This window comes from Colius striatus, chromosome Z (genome assembly GCF_028858725.1).
Source record: "Colius striatus isolate bColStr4 chromosome Z, bColStr4.1.hap1, whole genome shotgun sequence".
NCBI lineage: Eukaryota > Metazoa > Chordata > Aves > Coliiformes > Coliidae > Colius > Colius striatus.
Window position 1 is genome coordinate 13,925,328 of NC_084790.1, and position 19,679 is coordinate 13,945,006.

Here is a 19,679-nt window from a genome sequence, read left to right on the forward strand (position 1 = left end):
ATTCAAAATATTCACCAAGAAATACAGAACCAAAGATGTACCTACGTAACAAATTATATTCACAATCCCCCAGCACTGTTGTCACAGAAGATATTTAGAGTCATAGGGTTCCCCTCCGACACTAGCACCTCCTTGGTGCTGTGACACTGCCTATACTCTGCTATAACCCTGCTTTATGCTTCTTTACCTATAGAGAACCCAGAATGAGAAGTTTGTAAGTTGGTCCCTCTGGTATAATTTACAACATGAAGTTGTAACATGCCGTTGTAACAGGGACTGAATTTGCTGTGGTCCCTCACATTTACCCGTTACTCACAAAAAGACAAAAAATATTGACAAAGTAAGCTCCACAGTGCATGTTACCTTAAAGTGAGGCATAAAAACGTCCCATCTGCCTTTGGTTCAGTAAAAGCCTGTGTGATAAATAAGCAATGTGATCTTCTTTCTTTTTCTTTTTTTTTGGTTCCATACACTACTAGCTTTTTTTCCTTGTATGTTACTGGATTTTTTTTTAAAGGTTCTGTGAACTGTATTTCTGTGATGGTTTTGTTCATTTCTGGATCTGTGATCTCTTGGAATTTTCAGAGGAAAAAACCAGGCATAAGTACAAATTAATGAATAATGCTGTGGTTTCCTTTATTACTTTTAACAGTGTTAAAAAGCCATCTGTTAAACAATCAGTCAAATCTGGTATAACTTTGATTTGGTATGTGCCAGTGTTTTCAATCATCACCACCCTCTCCTCAGGCCCCAGGTCCAAAACAGGGTGAAATTTTAGTGGTTTTCAATATCTCTATTCTTAACTGAACATGAAAACCTCACATAGTTCATAAAAAACAGAAGAAGACCAAAGGTTGGTGTTGAAGGCAAATGAAACAACACTCCGGTATCAGAACCCACTATCATGTCCCCCAGACAATCATTTTACTTTCTGTGATTCTTGAGATCCAGAAAAACTAGCTCATTTGAATATTAAGCTCACAATACAGGCTGAAATGGTCTCCATCTTCCCTTGGTTATACACACCAAGGAAGGCAGAAAGGTTCCACAAAACCACTGTATGTTTGCATGTGCCAATGGATAACACTTAATTCAGCAATATGCGCTCAGCAAATATGCAGAGAAACATTTTAATCCTCCTTCGTGTTAAGTATGAACTTCTAATGTAAAGACCTACCCAGAGAGTAGATGATCACATGTGTTTGTTTTACAAAACTTTGTAAAGGTTTGCCAAAGCTGTTGCAGTACCATAGCTTTGGTCATTTATTTTCCCAGATCTTCACTTGGAGTGCTACTGCTTGCTTGGAAACTCTTTTTTACAAACAGAATTTAATAAATGTAAAAAATCTTGAGAGTCCTAAAGAGGTTACGTGCCGTAATGATGGTGAATTGCTGGCTAAAGCCGAAGTCTTTCTGCTGTGACGCCTGTGCAACCCAATGCCTGCAACTCCAGGCCTACATCCCACAATATGCAACCTCATCAATGCAGCTTCACAAAATTGCATTTTGAATAATCTGAAATCCCAAAGAAACAAATGTGTTAAGCCTGTTGAAGTCGACAGCAGTCTGCATATGTCAAACCAACTCAGGAATTATCGGCAGCTCCACGGTGGGTTTGTCCTTTTTCTGTAACATATTGCTGAGTGTAGTGACCCTGAAAATAAAAGTGATTTTGATTCTGCTAACAGCAGTTTTGATTCTGCTAACGTGATTTCTGGGTGGTTTTTTTTTTAGCATAGCACTAAATGCTAAAAATGACAGCTAAGGCACCATAGCAGTAAAGTCCTTACCCACAAATTCCTGCACCCATGTCATGCAAAGGTAGATTTGCCCATGTGGAGCTTTGTGTGGGATGAGGATCTCATTTAGCCTCACATCCAACTATATCCCCAGTTTTCAAGCTGATTTTCTTCTAGTTATTGGCACATACAGCACACAGAATCACATTCCTGATGTGACAAGTCACTGTTGTTGGTTCAGTGACATCACTGAACCAGCAACAGTGACTTCCAGCTCTCTTCAAATGATTAATAACTGAGGCTACATACTGGTTTTAATATTCTTTTGTTTCACAGACTGGGTTGTCTGGTAACATATAGTTTCAGTCAATAGCTTAAAAGAATCAGTTTTAGCCATGCCAACCCAAGAAATTAGGGTGATCCCACATGCTGCAGGTGTCTATGTGTATGTCAGTCATAATTTTAACCCATTATCAACCAAATTTGACAAAAAGTAGCAATTCCAGTTCTACAAGTGAAAATATGTGTCTGGGGGAGAAGAGGGGGAGGTATCTGAGCTTTTCTACAAGAGGCAACATGAGTTCAACCCTTAGCCAGCACCAGGGAAGATGGGTACGCAAGTGTTTGCCTGTGAGAACCAGTGAGCAAGATGCTGTGAAAGCCTCTCCGGTGGAAACAGCATCAGAGGGATATGAAACCACAAAAGAAAACAGAGAATGAAGTCGTAAGACCTGATCTGGAGGAAACAGATCCTCACAAATGGGGTAGATTTTTTTTTTCCATTGGATGAACTAAGGTTCAAACCGTGTGTAACTGTGTGCCCTTTACAGGTAATTTCCAATACCCTGAGTTGCACGTGCACACAAAGCAGAGGCCAGAGTACTTACCATACACGGTCAGCAAGAGCAACAAACTAAGGAAAGTTTTATTCTTATCAAGTTTTGTTTCCCAGCTGAACAGGTTCTTCCTGGCCCCTTCATGGATGAACTGTGTAACAGGGGGCTGCAAAGCATCCTTGTATCCTCTCCAAACACTGGAGGGAATTGTGGTTCTCACTGGAAACAGAAGGTGCAAGGGAGAAGCAAGGCCATAACCTGGGTTTCAAGGGAGAATGGGAGTGTGAAGGCAAGGACAGACTCTTCCAGAATTAACTGGCACAGACTACAGTTTCTTCCAGATGGTTTCAGGGTGCAGCAGTGCCTCTCCCTGTCCTGCAGCTCTGTGCTGGAAGATGTCCTCAGCTCCCTTCTGCAAGCTGCTCTGCGTCTCACAGGACAAGTGTCTTGCATTGGGAAAGAATTCAGGCAATCTAACACTGCAGAGCAGCATTGGTTTTCTGTGGTGCTGGAGACTCCTTCCAGGAGAAAGCAGAAAGACCTGTAAAATGTATTGAGGGGAAGAGAGAGCCCTAGCAGGCAGGAGACCTGGGTGACAAACTAGTTATCACTAAGCCTTTCTTCGAGTCTCAGAATCTTAGAATTCATGGAGTATCTCAAGTTGCAAAGGATCCATAAGGATCATCCTTCCCAGCCACTGAGCTGTAATTACTTTTACTTCCTCCCAGCTTGTAAAAGAGGGACAAATAAAGCCTTTGTTTTGCTTCTTGTGACCCATGCATTCTTCCTTCCTTCATTCTCCAGTAATGACTTAGGGCTCATCTTGCTCGCCTGCGCAATTCTTACTCACCTGTACAGCACAAGAACTGAAGTCTGCAGAATGAGGTTCGTAGTTAGAAACTCCACAGAAAGATTAAACAGCCTGTAGAATGAAAGTGGATCCTTCAGAAAGGCTTCGAAGCTGCCTCGGTCACGTTATCTGTTGAAAGAGACTGAACAAAAGAGTTTCTTTCCCATAATATCTTGTTCAAAAAAAAAAAAAATCTTTCGAGCTACACAACTATTTATAACTAGAATTAAGGGAGTACCACTTACTGACTTAATTTCCTGAATAGCCCTTTGTTAAGTGCTGTGTGAAACCTGACAGTTAGATTAACTGAAGATTTTGAAAATCAACAGAATAGGCAGAACTATACAGTAATTGGATATATTACTCTTAAGCATATGAGGAAAATCCGGATTCTGTAATATAAGTTACATTGTCCAAGCAAGTCTTACACAGCCACACAAGTACTGCTTCACTGCAGACATTCTTAATGTTAATCCATAACGTAACTAGCTGCAGCAAGAGAGAGGGAATAAAAACCCCACCCAGTTTGTAGCTATCCTATATCTCAGGGTGATATAACATGGCATATGTTTTAAAATGATAAAGACTTCCAAGAATAAGATGCAGTCTCCAACAAAATATTCATACATGCCCAAACAAAAGCAAAATCCTGTAATAATTGAATAATTGCAGCTTTCTGTATCCAAGAAGTTTTAAAAAAAATCCAGCCCAAACCAGCCCTTTTCAGTGGCTTAGCTGGTCAACACTCTTAGACACAAAGCCCAGTGCTCTTCCCTAAAACCTAAGAATTAATCAGCATTATGTAAGAGATTTTTATAACACTCTAAAAATACATTGTGAATTCCTTTCCACTGTCGGACTGAGAAGCTTTAAAGTACTGCCACCCCTTCATCCCCCTCTTTAACGAACAGTGGATCTTCATTTCTGATACTAGAAACTTAAAATTGTCTCACTGTTTGTGCCTCCAATCTCGTTAATTACAGTACTGGCCTCATGAAATACAACTGCTGCTGCTGAGAGCAGTACAGTGTTTTTGCTCAAAATGACCAGAGCAAGGGCACAGATCCACAGATATTATATCTGTATAAACACTTCAAGAAAGGATTCATGACACTTAAAACTTTGCAAGACTATTTGGATGCTTTCATGTTAATTTACCTGCTTACTAAGCAAATTTTTGTATCCATGCGATAATGTGTTGTTTTTATGGTGTTGATAGATAATAGACCGTGATAGCATTCCTGCAAAGGGAGTTTTAACATTAGCCTGGCAAATCTACAGCAGAGTCCTATGAGTATCTTACGTCTTTTTGTGCTGTTTTTCATATGCATAATAAATAAGTGCTAGTACTATTTCTGTATTTTCCACTGAAGAATCTTTAAGCAAAATTACAAAGTCATCACCTGAATGTTAATGGCAGCTTGGGAACAAGACTTGTGAAGAGCATGAGTTTGAATGCCTTTACTGGGAGCAGAGCCACCCTGCTCATGTCCATGCATCCATCCCTGCCCTCCCAAAGTTCATTCCGCTTTGCCCCAAATCACTATTTTGGTCTATGAACATGCAAGGATTTGCAGTACTTTCCACCAAAACAAATCCCAAGAATGCAAAAAAATCACATGAAAAACAGGAACAAAGCACTTTCAGCTGTGAAAATCTTGTCATGGAATGCATGTCCAAAGGACATTATGGCAATCTCATAATTGCGTTTTTAGGAAACACCTCAGCATTTGTCCAGAACAAAACTTGTCTACATACAACACTGACATAATCATCTTATCAGAATAAGCCCCCACCCTTCAAACCACAAATAAATAAATCAAAACTATTGAGGCAAACTAAAGTGATTTTGCAGGAGGAATGAAAAAAAAAAAAAAGAGATGCAAAGAAGACTGCCTGGCCCAGGAATGGTTTCACCATTGTTATCAGCTTCATGTGAAAGCCTTGCTGATACTAGGGCTGATGGTGGCAACACAGAGCATTGAAGAGGAGGTAGTCAGGGTATCTGATGGGATAATGGCTCTTGCACAAGGGCAAGCAAATGTTTAGATGAAAATTGCAGTCTGGGTTGCAAAGATTCTGTACTGGTAAGTGTCAACTGTCCTTTGTGTGTTTGCCCAAGGATATCCATGTTCACCCTTTTCTTTCCCTCAGTAACTCTTATTTTTTCTATATTTTACCCACAACCGAAGTCCTCCTTTGTTCTCTGTCCTGATTCTTTCTCTCCCTTTCTTTGTAGCATTTTCTGCTACCCATATTCTCACTGAATGCAGTCAGTCACATGGCTAGCCTCCACCTGAACTCCATGGTACAAGACATGTAAGCATTATTCCCTAGGAATGAGGGCAAAATACCTCCCTTTGGTTCACGCTTCATTAATGTGCCCTTCTCGGATTCTCTCCCTAGTCTTTCCCCCTTTTATCTCCCAAATTCACTGTGCATTGTTCTTTCCCTTTTTTTTTTCTCAGACACAGTCATTTTCACCTTCCTCTGTCAGCTTCTCCTACCCTTCCATTCTCTCCTTTCTTGTTCCATTTCTCCTGCCATTTCCAACTTTTTTTTTTCTCCCACTATCACCCACTGCTGCCACCTTTGCTAGACCTTCTTCCTCAGGTTTCACTGGCATCACTTAGAAGTGTCCTGCTGTGATATGGAGGCTGAAGTGACCACTTCAAGCAAAGCTCGATTCACTTCTTTCACTAGACCGATTCCAACCACTCTCCCACCGACCCACTAATACAAAAAATAGAGTGTGTGAAACCCCAAGACAGACAACTGATTTTGGTGTAAAATGGCTTTTGTTGTGGTATGCTTTAATCTGAGGAATTATTGCAGCAAGTTGCAAACATGCACACCCCATGCAACCCACACCGTGACAGGAACTGCTGATGTGCAGCTACCAGCACCTCAGACTCCTCAGCTCCTTGCTCCTTCCTCTTGTCTCTGCTACTCCATTGCTAATTTGTTCCAGTTGCTCGTTAATACTCTCTTAATCCTCCCCCCAACAATTTCACCTCAAAAACCGTTCCCTTCACTCTGGCAGCTCAAAATCCAGAGGAAATTTTTTTCCCCTGCAGCTCCAACAATGATAAACAGATGCTGGTGGTCTGTGCCTCGTACAACTTCCCTCCTCGGATTTTGCGTGGTGCTTATTGTTAGTGACGTTTGCCTGCCAACACAATGGGGAGATGGGTATATTCACAACCTGGCCTGACTGAAAAAAGCGCTCCAAGGGCTTTGACATTAAACACTAAAGGCCCCTTGGGTTACACACGTGAGCAGGTTTACAAGACTAGTCATACGTTTGTAAAGATAAGCAGGTATCAACATCTGCAAAATTTCGGATTATCCTCTAGCAGCAAAGGCAATAAAACCCAGAGACTGGGGATACTTTAAAAAAAACAACTAATGAGCAGTTCCAGTGGCTGCTCTCTTCCTATCCCTTCTCTAGAGCCCGTGATTATTTGCAATATACCTTTAAAAAAAAAATCAAAGCATTTCCTTTAATTTTCTTTAGTTTTTTTTTTTTTTTTAAGCTTTTCTAAGACACGCTGTTTTGGTTGAGGAAATGTTTCCCCCTCGCCGCCAATCGCTAAAGGCTGGTCCCAGCTCCAGCCCACGAGTTACCCTTCAGCTATCCGAGATTCGTGACCCCCTCCACTCGGGGATCGCTCTCCCGTGACAGACACGGCTCTCCCAGCCTGTCCCCACCCTTCCTAGCCCCGCGGTGAAGGGAGGCTTTGACCCTCGGCGCTGAGGAAGTGGTGCCCGCTCACGAATGGGGGGCTCAGGGATCCCCCTGGGGTGCAGGCCAGGAGGGCGGCTTTGAGGAGCCTCGAGGAGGCAGAAGGCGGGAAGCAGGGCGCAGACCCTGAAGTGACTTGGGGCCGTCAGCAGCTGAGGAAGGGGCTCCGGAGGGGCGGAGCGGCCGCCCGAGCCCCCCTCTTGGGAGTACTGGGGGCGGCTGCGCACCGGCTGCCCTCTCGGGGCCGGGAGGCGGCGGCAGCGGCGCGCGGGCGACTGAGGGGAGTCGGGAGGGAAGGGGCAGGGGCGGGAGAGAGAGCCAGAGGGAACGAGGGGAGGCCGTGCTCTGCCTGGCGGAGCCGGCTGCCGAAGGAGTCCGGTCCGCAGTTTACCGCTCACCGCCGCGCTCCCCATCGCCGGCAGCGGCGGCGGGAGGGTGGCGGGCGCTCGGAACAGCCGGTTGTTTAAAATCCTTCTAGAACCGTTTCTAATTCCCCCTTGCGCCGGGGAAGGGAGAGCGCGGGGGGGGGGGGGGGGGAGGAGCCGAGGGGGCGGGGGTGAGGGGGAGAAGGAGGAGGGAGCAGCTCGTCCGGGTCCCCGCCTGTCGATCAACGCGCGAGGGGCGCGGCCGCGCGGCCGGTTGGCCAATGGGCTGTGTGTGTGGCGGCGTCGCCATGGTGACGGGGCTGTTCCCGGGGAGGCTGTGATGGGTTGACAGGTGCGTGACAGTCGGAGCTCTCTGCAGGCATGTACGGCAAAGGCAAGAGCAACAGCAGCGTCCCGTCCGACAGCCAGGCCAGGGAGAAGTGAGTACAGCCCGACTGGTCGCGCGGTCGCACCGCGCCTTACGCGGCCGCCGACCCTGCGCGCAAAGTAACTTTGCTGCCGGCGGGCGGTGCGGGGCGGGCGCGGCAGGAGGCCGGCCGGACTGAGGGGGCCCGGCGCCGCCCCGGGCCGGCGTGAGGGGAGCAAGCAGCCGCGGGCGAGCTACGGGGGCGGGAGGGGTCGCGGAGCGAGGGGACCCTGCGGCGGGATAGCGGCGGCTGGCAGAGGGGGCCGCAGCGGCCGCCCCCCTCCCTTTCCGCGGACGGTTCTCCACGGGGCGGGCGGCCGAGCGGCTCTGGGTCCCGTTCCCCCCTCCCCTTCCCCCTTCCCGTCCTCGGGGCCCTCCGCGGGGGCTAGTCCGCGCAAGGTGCCGGGACAACTTGGGTAACAAAGAGCCCCGGCCGGGGAGACCGGGGACGTGGGGGACGCGAGTGGGGGGCGGGGGCTGCCTCCCGCCGCTTCCCAACTCGCCGCCTCGCAACTTTTCCGCGGGACCGCGCAGCCCGGCGGCCCCGGCCCCGCGGCGCATTGTTCTCCGGGGCGCACGGCGGGGGAGTGGGGGGCGCCGCGCTCCGGCTCCCACTCCGCCAAACAAAGGTGCAGCCGGGAGAGGCACCCCCCGTTTTGTGGGTTTTTTTTTGGGTTTTTCTTTGAAGGGCGCCGGTGTGTGGCGGGGCTCCCTCGCACCCCCTTCCCCCCTCGCCTCCGGGGCTGAATCGGGCTGGCGCCGAAACATCCTTCGAAAACTATTTTTTTTCTCACTCCCCCCACCTCCCTCACCCCGCCAAAGAAAAAAGCGAATAAAATCTCCAACAGAAGCGAACGAAGGCTCCTTGATGTTTCTTTGCCCACCCCGTGTACACGCGCAGTTTTCAGGAGCAGGGAGAGATCCACTGCGCCCGCGGGAAGCAGCGCGGACCAGCCTCCCGTTGCCGCTGCCCGGCGGGCTGCCCCCCTTCCCCCGGCCTGGCCTGCCCTTAGGGCCAGCGGGAAGGAGAAGGAGTTTTTGGAATAGACGGCGTTTCTTTAAGTTATTCTGTAGTGGCAGCAGCTTTTTTGGCGTTACTGAGGCCGGTTTAGCGCGGGGAGGAGGTAGCGGTGGTGAAGAGGAAGCAGAAACCCCTGTGAGGAGGAGGAGGGAACGTATTGAGCCGGGGAAAGGTCGGGGTTAGGCTGCTGAGGGGTCCGGAGAGGGAGACCTCCATCCAGAAACCAGGTTTGCATCTATCCACTGCAAAAATCGCATTCCTTCGGAATTGCATGTAACACCAGGCTGGGTACTCCGGGCACAGCTGATGAGTTTCCCCTTAGGCAGTTTGTCTTGAACCTTCACCTAAAACTTACTTGGTTTTGGTGTTGCGATTTTTTTTTTCCCCTACGGTATTTTAGGGACTTCCTAAACCCAGGGGCTGGCATGCATGCTTCCTGGAACAGAGGCAAGCAAGGCATCTCCGTTGCTACCGGAGAGCGAGATGCTAGGGGAAATTGAAAGTGTGGTTGTGTTTGGGAATTTCACGCGTTAACTTTGCTATAGAAAGGTGGAGGAAGGGAGAGGCAGCAGTGACATGAAATGGTAATTGCTGAACTGGGGTGAGAGACACAACTTGGGCTGTGAAATCTGATCAACTAGTGGTGCTCAGTGCCAGTGTAGCAATAATTTTAAAAATAATTGCTTAAGTGGCTAATGGAAGTGTTGTTTATTTGGTTTAGCAAAATCATACAATTAAACCATTTTCTTTTGCTAGGTAGTTGCTGGTGTTTGTCAATACACTTGGTGAGTTCCTGAAGGGCATAACAGGATTGCACTGTGGGATTAGATAAAATAAATCTGTAGAACTGCTGTTTTTTCTTTCAGATGAAGATCACATTCTTTTAATTCTGCTTTGCAAAAACTACCCAATACAAGCCATTCATGCAACTGCTGTGGTCTTAGGTCCAAAACTTTAAACTGTTTTCAGTGTTATTCTTTCATTGAAGCTGATTTTTCTTTTGGATTCTTGCTGCCATAAGGCAGATAATATTTCATGCAGTATGAAAATGCTTAATAATTTTCAGGGCAAGCCTGCCAAACTGACCTCTTGCCAAGTAGCAACTGCCCTTCTAAGTTATGGGGGGCCTGCTAGATGGTGCTGTTCCATTTAAATACACTTTGTCTCCTGCTCATTGTAGCAGAGAGATGATGGCAAACAGCTGGAAATGTGTATTCCTCACGTATAGATTACTTTATGCAAAACATTGAAATGGTTTGTTCTTAAATTATGAACTTGACAGATCAGTAACTTCTCCAGTAGCATCTACTTACAGATAAAAACAACTGGAAATTTAGAAACAAACTCTTCCTCTCTCATTCTGCACCCCCCTCGGCTTTAATTAAAACAGGAAAAAGAAAAAGCCTTGGTTTATGATGTGGAATACTATCATATAGTCTACATTCCAGATTTTTTGATATTATATCTTTTCAAGTTTCTTCTTAGTAGATCAGATCACATCATTGCCATTTTTGTGTGCTTTCTGATGCTTGATAAGCTGTGATTACGTGATTTTTTTTCTCTTTCAATGACATTGTTTTACAGCCATGCAGTGCTTTTCCAAGGTGATGCATGACTTCTGGTTCTAGTCAAAAAAGTTGCCATTGTATTAAGTACCTCTACAAAAATACAGCTCTAACTTCTGCATGAGATTTTCTTAATTTGAAAACCACAGAGAAAATACATGTGTTTGACTGATACATTAAGTACTTATTTAATCAAGAAGAGCAGGATTATAATTACGTTTAATTTGGATGTTTTTAGAACAGAACATCTAACTCAACTCTGTTATGTCTCCTCAGGGTTTTAAGCATCTAAAATTTGTAGCCAGTGACCGACTTCCAAAATAAATAAGGAAATATGGGGTTGTTTTGAAAGCATACATTACCTTGGTTTTGTATGGCCTAATTATATGGAGCATATTTCTTCCCCATGAAGATGTGTGCCAGTGACAAGACGGATGTGAAGAGAGTATTTATCAAGTGTAGAAAAGATCTATGTTGTTCAGATATTGTTTGTAATCAAGGATGTGATAGATTTTGCAGGCCAATCCAGTGCCAAATATGTTTGTAGCGTGGTATCTCGCTAAATGCTGCCTTTAATATTTATGTCCTTTGAGGTTATGTAATTTCTATTAAAATGAGCAAGTTTTGCCAGTCATGTGTAGTAGCCATTGGCAAGTTTTCAGATCCAAAAATGGCATTTGTTTTATGGTCTTTCCCTTTGTTCCATCTGCCTGACCTTTGGGGTAAATTATCTGTATTATGTTGCCTTGTGTTCAACATATGTGAAATGTGGGTAGATGAGTTTGGGAAAAATAATACCGAATTTTGTGCCACAGAGCTAGGGTACAGCACAGCTAGCTATAACACTGAAATTGAAGGCATATGATACTAGTGAGGCATGAAGAAGGTGAAGAGAGAAAAATCTTGAGTATTGTTGTGCCCTTTCCTCCAATTCTAGAACAGCTGTGACTTAATTTGGGGTTCAGACTCTCTACCATATAAAAGGACAGCAAAGTTTTATTAAACAACAGCTCTTCCACCACTCTTTCTGTGCTGGGGCCAAATGAAGCTCATCTAGATTTCAAAAGGAAAAAGACTTCTTGTTTTTCTAAACATCCTCTTTTGTTATCTCTTCAAAGAAAATGTATCTTTTTAATATTTTTTTCCTCTCTTATTCCCTAAATATGGATGAAATCAGATTAGGAGCTTGGACACGCTGACATTTCACTGAATTGGGAAACTCCATGGACTTTTAGTCTTGGAGAAGGAAGGACCCCAGTATGCAAATTTGATGTAGCTTTTCAAACAGGACTTTTATGGGAATTTGCAAGTAGAGCTATCTATATATAAATAATGTTTTAAGCTAGAAAATATATGTAGAAAAATAGTTTAAAAGAACATATAGCATAAACCCCCCTAAATTCTGAAGGCATGATGTGTTTTGAGTTCAGTTGTCTTGATCTTTCAGTGGTTTTCTAAAGAAGTCTTTTTCCCAAAATGCCTGTACCTTGTTGGGGCTCAGCAGACACGCAGGTTTTGTTTAAAACCTAACCGAGTGATAATATAAAAGAGTGCATATTCAAAATAACAACACAAAAGCGGGCATTAGGGTCGATTATTTATTGATTTTCATCTTGTCTGGGTGAGGATGTACAGAAACTGAAAGTACTTTGATTGCTGCTGTCATGATATCCTTGCTCCATTTTTTTGCATGACACTCCTGGTAAATGTCTCCTAAGTTTGATGTCGGCCAGTTAGTCACGTGGAAGAAGATGGGCATTTTTCTTTCTTCTTTGCTGCCGCTTTGAAGAAGAAAGATGATGTCTCCTTTGCTGTTTCTCCTCAAGCCTGTTTAGAGTGGTTGGCCATTCTGATGTACGACCTTTATGTGTGTGATATGAGCGGCCGCCTTGATAGAGCTCTCTTCCCAAGCTGAGAATTGGAGTGAAATTTACACAACCTCTGTCAGTTTCCTGTTGATGCCAGTATGGTTCTCTGAAAGAACTCACTCACCAGTGCTTTCCTTGTATGAACCTGTTGCTGTTTGGGAAAACTGATATTTCAGAAGGCTTTTAAGGATTTGTGGGTTTCTAGGGTAGGGCTTTTGGGGGTTAAGGTTGCTGTTTTGTTGTTTTTGTTTTGTTTTTTCCAAATTTGGAAAGACAGCATTGCGTGAATTTACATGTATCTGTAATGTTTTTAAATTGCACAAAAAGAAGATACAGATTAAAATTAATTGGGTGCAATAGTGAATTTGCTGCTCATCGCTGAGAAATGGTGAGCTAATTATTCAACTTTCAGATGGTAAAAGATTGTGCTTTTTTTCCATTGCCTTTGAAAAGAAAATTGGTAGTTTAATCAGCCATTTTTACAAAATTGAGGTTCAACATTTTAATACTGATTTAATCCATCAGATCTAACTTGCAAAAGTTGCGGATGTACTGCTCTGCGATTCTATGAATGTAATACTTTTTGGTATTTTAAAAGTATATACATTTTAATAAGGAAAAGCACGAAGGGAAGGTTCTGGAAACAGTAACTATTTGCCAGCATTTATTTTTTATTACAGTGCTTCAGGTTACTCTTTTACACCTCATAGGTATCTTGGTCAGCATATAGAGACATTTCAGGTAATGTATATGATGCAATTCAGACCAATAAGAATAACTGCTTTTGTGGTGGCTTCAGTATAGCTGCTCCCTGAAACACATGCCCAACTTTCAAGTGTGCTGCTTACTTCAGGGATGTAGGGATGTTTGTTTCCATACAGGAAAAGTGGATACAGATACTTGATTTGACTGTCAAGAACCAAGGAAAAAAAAACTCAGATGCTTCACTTTCTGCATTGTTTGCACAGTTGATCTGCTTACAAAAAGTTTGGATTTTTCTTCCTTTGTTTTTTCTGTAATAATGAACATTATGAGGTGTGTGATTCCAGCTTTCCTGGGCTCTGTAGTGGAAAGTAAACTTTTACTACTAAAGAGCGAGGACTGCTGGAGCCCCCTCAGACCCACTGAGTACAGCAGATGCACTCTTGACTACAGTGAGCAAGATTTGGGGCTTGGCTAAGAGACAGTGAAATCTTGCTGAAGGAGGCAGTAGTTAAGAGAAACCGGTATATATTAGTAATTAATTTTGCTTAAGTTATAGGCATATGGTAATGTCAGAAGTATTAAAGTAGCCAAACAAGATTTTCATAACTTTGACAAACTTTCACTGTTTGGCTGGAAAATTTATGGTAGCACATGTAAGGCTTCTTTATGTGTAGAAGTTCAGTTGAAATGTTTTGACTCATTTTGAAAATGAGGCAAAGAAAAAAAGTGTTTTCCAGTGTTTTGGAAGTTCTCACAGCTTTTATCATGAAAGACCAATAGTACCTTTTCCTTTGAAACTCTTGAAATGTAATTGAGAGAGGGATGAGGGATTTTATTCCAGGGATGTGTCTTTTTTCATTTGCGTGACAAAGCATCTGGATTTAGCCAGGATACATGCCTTTTTAGAAAGATCAATTTGCATATGCTGAGGGCTTACTAACTGTAATCACTGAATATTTCATCTTTGCTGGGAGCACAGCAGATACTAGGATCAGAAGAGCAGTTTAGGGAGAAAAAAATGGGACTGGGTGCTGGTGGGAAGGAAGGTGTAAATGTGAGCAATTGGACCCTGCAGCAGTGAGATGCCAGGACACAGAGATAACAGGGTTTGGGTCTTGAAAGAGGATGGAGGAAGCAGGGTGGAAATAGCTGATCTGGAGAGAGGAGACAAAGAATTTCTCCCTAAGGGGACTGGCATTGGGATCTGAGATCTGAGCAAGAGCTGGTGCATCTAGATGAGGAAGATAGACCTGGTTCAAGGCAGGGAGCAGAGCCAGGACAGTGATTCCTTCAAGGAGATAGGTCAGGAAGTGCAAGGTCTATGTTAAGTTAGGAGGAACATGCTGTCCCTTCAGGTACTAGAAAATGCCAATTCCTTTGCTGCCAGAGGTACCTGTGAGACCAAGAGATAAAATGTCTTGTCTCCAAGATAAAACCTAGAAACACCTATGAGATACTGTCTTGACTGAAATAACAGAAAGGTGTTATAAGTCCTAAAACCCGTAGTTCAGATGAAACATTACAGCTCTGAGAGGGATGGATAGCATTTACCATTCAAAATATTCTGTCTGTATGTGTCGGAGTGTCATGTCTGGGTGCTGTATTTGCATTCTCAATAACATTCTCTTTGCTTGGAAAATACAGATATGTACTAAGCATTGTTCTTACTGTGTCTTCATTGGGATGTTCACCGATTTTATTTTTTATCATCTGGAAAAACTGTTGTGTTTTTTTTTTAATCGTGCAGAATAAAGCATTGTTTTCATAATGAGTAGCGATTTGATGATTTGCTATTTTGCTGTCATGTGGTATGTGCCTTATGGCTGACTTGCTGTTTCATAATACAGCTGTTCCTACAGGAAGAATATGTTATTTCTTTGGTGCCCAGCACCATGGTGCCTAAGTTTCATAAACCTTTTAAAACACGCATCAAGATGCTGCTGCCTGGCTGCCAGTTTTACAAATGACAGTAAGGTGCAGAAAGGTGAAAGACAAAAAAAATTGCTGATTATTTCGTTCCCAATTTGAGTTGTGTAGCCTTGTTTTGTTTTAAGCATCACATAATCCCCGTGTGTACATACAGGCTCCACCATCTCTTTCTCTACTGATTATGAGGATGAGATGCCGTTTTATCACATTGGGCATCTGGAAGACAAGGAATAGAAAATGATTTGCCCCCTATACAAAGTTTGTTTCAGCTGATTAGTTTATGACACAAAACCATTTCAGGTGGTCTTGGAAGGATCATATGCAGCACCGGTTCCCTCTGTTGCAGAATCTGCTGTCTCTCCTCTTATAGTATGCTGCTCTGTCTTGAACAGACTGTTTCAGTCCAGGACAGGATGGAAACAAGCAGGCCTGTGAGCTACAGAGTGAATGAAGCCTGATTTCCTGGGCATCTATATTCTTGAGGTTGTGCTGCGGTGTTTCCATGAAAGCAAACAGCTGAAGTGACTTGTAGAATTTTGGTGGGGGTTTTTTTGCGATTTCTGTCTCTCTTTTTTTTTTGGATGTAGTTGAAATTGGAAAATGAACTCAAAAGTTATCCATATTGGACAGTTGCTTACTTACACACAGCATGACCTTGCAAGCCTGCTTTCCCTATGGAGGGAGACTACAAGCACATGATGGATGATGTGATTCAGGGTGGTGGTGTAATTGGGAAGAAACATTTCATAATGACTGCTCCATGAACCCTCAGGGAGCAGAAAAGGGCACAATCCTGCATAGCCTAGTGTGGTGTTGTGTCAGCACAGGTAATTAGCAACTGCTCAAAATCTCAGAATCACTCAGGTTGTAAAAGATCTTTAAGGTCATCCAGTTTAACCTTTAACACAGCACTGCCATGTCCCCTGCCAAACCATGTCCCTGTGTGCCACAGCTATGTGGCTTTTGAATCCCTTCAGGGATGGTGACTCCACCACTTCACTGGGCAGCCTGTGCCAATGCTTGACAACCTTTTTGGTGAAGGGATTTTTTCCTGGTGTCTAATCTAAATCTCCCCTTATGGCGCAACTTGAGGCCATTTCCACTTGTCCTGTCATTTGTACCCTGGGAGAGGAGACTTTCAGGTAGCTGTGGAGAGGTCTTCCTTGAGGCTTATTTTCTCCTGGCTAAACAACCCAGCTCCCTCAGCAGCTCCTCACAGAACTTGTGCTCTAAATGATTGCTCTTAAGAGGTTTTTTTTTTTTTTTGCAAAAGCTTCTTTGGGCTGTAGAAAGAACACAGATAGATAACGGCTTTGCACCATGAATATTCAGTAGCTACAACTTCAAGGCATCCCAGCTGTGTTGTTTAGGATTAGACCCACTTGTTTTGTACTTTGTGGGTGTATAAACAGGCCAGAAAGGAATGCTGGTCCAGGTTGAATTGAAGATTAAATTTATTTTTCTGGTGACTGAGCCATAGATTCCTGAGTCAGGATTGTTATAGGTAGTGATCAGGTAATAACGTAGCTGTTGTTTCACCTGCAAAGAAAGGATCTTCCTCAGATAGCAATAGACACATTCTTTCAGAAATCTTGATTCCTTTCATGCCTCTCTAGGCTTTAGGATATTTCTCTCTTCCAGTCTCAGAAATGTAACAGGTGAGGACATAGAATGTTTTTTTCTAGCCTAGGCAATTATTCACCATTTCATATTTTATATATTTTATTTCTTATTCCTGAACATAGTGCTTGACATTTGGCCATATTGAATTTTTTCTTATTAACTTTCCTTATGCTGTCCCCAAAAGTACTTGTAATATTTCCCAATTTATCTTGTACACTTTAGTATTTCTATGTACAACTCATTAATAAAAGTCTTTTGATGGAAGTGGCGTAGGATAGGAAGAGCTTTCTTGAAATATTTTCTCATTTGTAGAAGCATACTGATGACTCTTCCATTATTTTTTTCATGTGACTATGCCATTTCTTCATTTCATGAAGGCTGTTTGTTTACGTGGATGTCATGAGATAGGCTACGCATTTGATAGTTGAGCTGATGTTTGCATGAAATTTGCTGTTTTTAAAAAAAGTATTTTACACATCCTGTAGCATGTTAAGATTTTTTTCATTTCTTGGGGTGTTTTTGGTTTTGTTTTCTCCAATACCAGACTAATATACTATGTGTAAACAGGCCAAGATACTGACTCCTTCTCATTCTGTGAGTGCTCGGTCAGTTGGACAGAGAAGTTGGACAGCTCATTATCTTGCTTTTCTGTGCAGTGGCAGAGTTTCATTGTATATTGTGGTGTGAGTTTGAGTTTTAACCTGAATTGCTATGTACGTTCAGATCCTTTTATTCTGTTTTGTTTTGTTTTTCTCAGAAAGTAGCCTAACATTTATTTTGTTTTGTTTTGTTTTTCTCAGAAAGTAGCCTAACATCTAGGCTATTTTTATGCCACCTTGACAAATATCTCATTGTCATATTCTCCTAAATGCGTGAACTTTCCTCTACACTTTGCACCTCCACCTGTACCCAGAGTGACTTGAGTATATGAGCTTTTGACTCCTCCGAACCCCAGCTTGCACACAGCATTAACATCCATAGCTTGTTTTTAGGGAACTTCAGCTTTGACATGGTTTCATTTATGATAAAAGAGCCAAAATGTTAAATGAGTGTAATTTGTGTTGCCCGTTACTTTCTGCAGATGCTTCAAAATGCTTGCAGTCTTTATTTGAGCAACTGTATTGTAGTTTTTGGGGTTTAGTTTTAAGCTGGACTCACTTGTTAAAGAATGGTTACCGGTTGGATTTCCATCTAAATGTATCAAGAGCATGCTTTTTCCTGATCTTGTTTCCTGTGAAATATCACTTAGGACATTACCAATTTGTAAAAATCTGAATGTCAGAAATAACACTTCTGATGGCAGATACAGTTTGTCAGCAGTGGTTGTAGATCGTTACTACATTGAATTCACAGGCTTCTTGATCTTATTCTTGTTAGGCTTTACAGTGTGGCTTTACATTTGTGAAGTTCAGTTTTTCAGTTACAAGCATTTAACTATGAACATACCATGTAACTAATACTTTTTGTTTAGTTTGTGTGGGTCTAGATGAAGTACAACCTTTGATGTTAACCTCAAACTCTTCATGGCATTGATCAAGCTTAAATTGCCTATTGAAAAATGGTAGCATTAGTTTTGCAAACTTTCTATAGGCTAAAAAAATTACAGCAATATTAATGGCAACATGAAGTAGCCTGTATTGTCACGTTGGCCTTTGCCTGGGAAGGACCGTGCTTTCCGAAGAAAATTCTTGAGTGCAGAAATGGAACTATAATTCCTTAATAAATATGTTGCTCTTGACAGTCTGAGGACAAAATGGATCATGTGGCTGACAGGCTGTATGATTATGTTGTAAGTATTTCATGATTTATGAGGCTGGAAGTAAGGGTGCCACTCGATGCTTCTAGTACGGAAGTTGTGGTGCTTTATCAGATTCTTGAAACTGCAACATCAAGATCTGATAAACCAAAGCCCCTGTGCTTTCTTCATGCTAAATGTTTTATTTACTGTTCTTCTCTCCTGGCTAACCCTCAAAGAACGTGGGCTAGTCCTGGGTGGCTCTGATTACTCCCGTTCAGGTTAGCATTTGAATTGAGGTGGCAGTGGGGAGTCCGTAGATGAGTTAATTTCATCAGGAGTATGAGGAATAATCTGAAACTGCCTTAGAAGTGAAGGTTATGATTATGATAGACAGTGTCTTGAACTGTTTCCTGAACTATTTGGTTTCTTTAATTGTTTATCACTAAAACCCTCCTAAATCGGTGCATATTGTTTAATCTGCCTTGAAATGTGAATTGGAAGACAAATGCCTTTGAGTAATATACTGAAAAAGCTCACTGAATTTATTGCATCTTCTGTAAATGCTTCCTCGACTTTGGCAAACTGCTGGTTGGTAGCTTGTTCCAGCAATGTTGTCTTCAGTGACGGGCAGCAGAAATGCTGGTGCCTCCTGCCACCATGCAAATACGGGATGTGTTCCCTTCTGCAAGTCAAAAAGGCTTCTGTGATGATGCCAGTGTTAATAAAATATTTATGGAGTATTATACATGGAGAGGATGTTTTAAAGTCTTTGAAACATATATCCTGGCCTGAGGAATTAAGTTTGTTTTTCCTGTGTGTTTATATGCACATTTTAAAATAATATAAATGAAAGTTGATTTTTCTGTGTTGAAATAGGAAAAGTGCATTATCAACAAATAAACACCTAGAGCTTGCACACAGGACAAGTACATAAAAAAATACAAAGCTAGAAAAGATAAAGGAGAACTTCTGATCAGAAGATGAAGAGCAGTGTGAGAAATACGGAAATATGCCTGTAGTAATGGTAATATGCTTGACAAACAGATCTGAAAGGTACAACACATTGGTGTTTCTGACTTCTGCTGCAACTCAAATTCAATGTCACTTTTGATTTTACTATCTGTACATCTTAATTCTTTGTAAAAGAAAGATGTTTACTCTTACAAGACCAATGTAGACATCTGTAACTGCAAACGTAGTTACACATATTTTAAAATCTTAGAAATAAAATGAGAGACTGTAATGCAGCAGAACACAGAAAGATGAGT

The 19,679-nt window shown here is 42.7% G+C and overlaps 1 protein-coding gene and 1 long non-coding RNA gene across 6 annotated transcripts in view; one reads left to right on the top strand and one right to left on the bottom strand.

The window, feature by feature from the left end:
- Positions 1 to 611: 611 nt before the first annotated feature.
- Positions 612 to 3,909, bottom strand: LOC133628919 (uncharacterized). Of its 2 annotated transcripts, none has more exons than XR_009820911.1 (2): positions 3,671 to 3,909; positions 612 to 3,554 (listed from the first exon to the last, which is right to left on the bottom strand). It is a non-coding gene; the product is annotated as an uncharacterized LOC133628919 (long non-coding RNA). The 2 variants fall into 2 exon arrangements; XR_009820910.1 differs by having other exon boundaries at positions 612 to 3,567.
- A 3,884-nt stretch (positions 3,910 to 7,793) lies between these two features.
- Positions 7,794 to 19,679, top strand: part of SSBP2 (single stranded DNA binding protein 2) — a 189,325-nt gene continuing 177,439 nt past the window's right edge. For all 4 annotated transcript variants that reach the window (XM_062018381.1, XM_062018382.1, XM_062018383.1 and 1 more), the window contains exon 1: positions 7,794 to 7,975. In XM_062018381.1, coding sequence (XP_061874365.1) covers positions 7,917 to 7,975 — 59 coding nt within the window. In that variant the 5' untranslated portion in view covers positions 7,794 to 7,916. The remainder of the gene's footprint in view (positions 7,976 to 19,679) is intronic.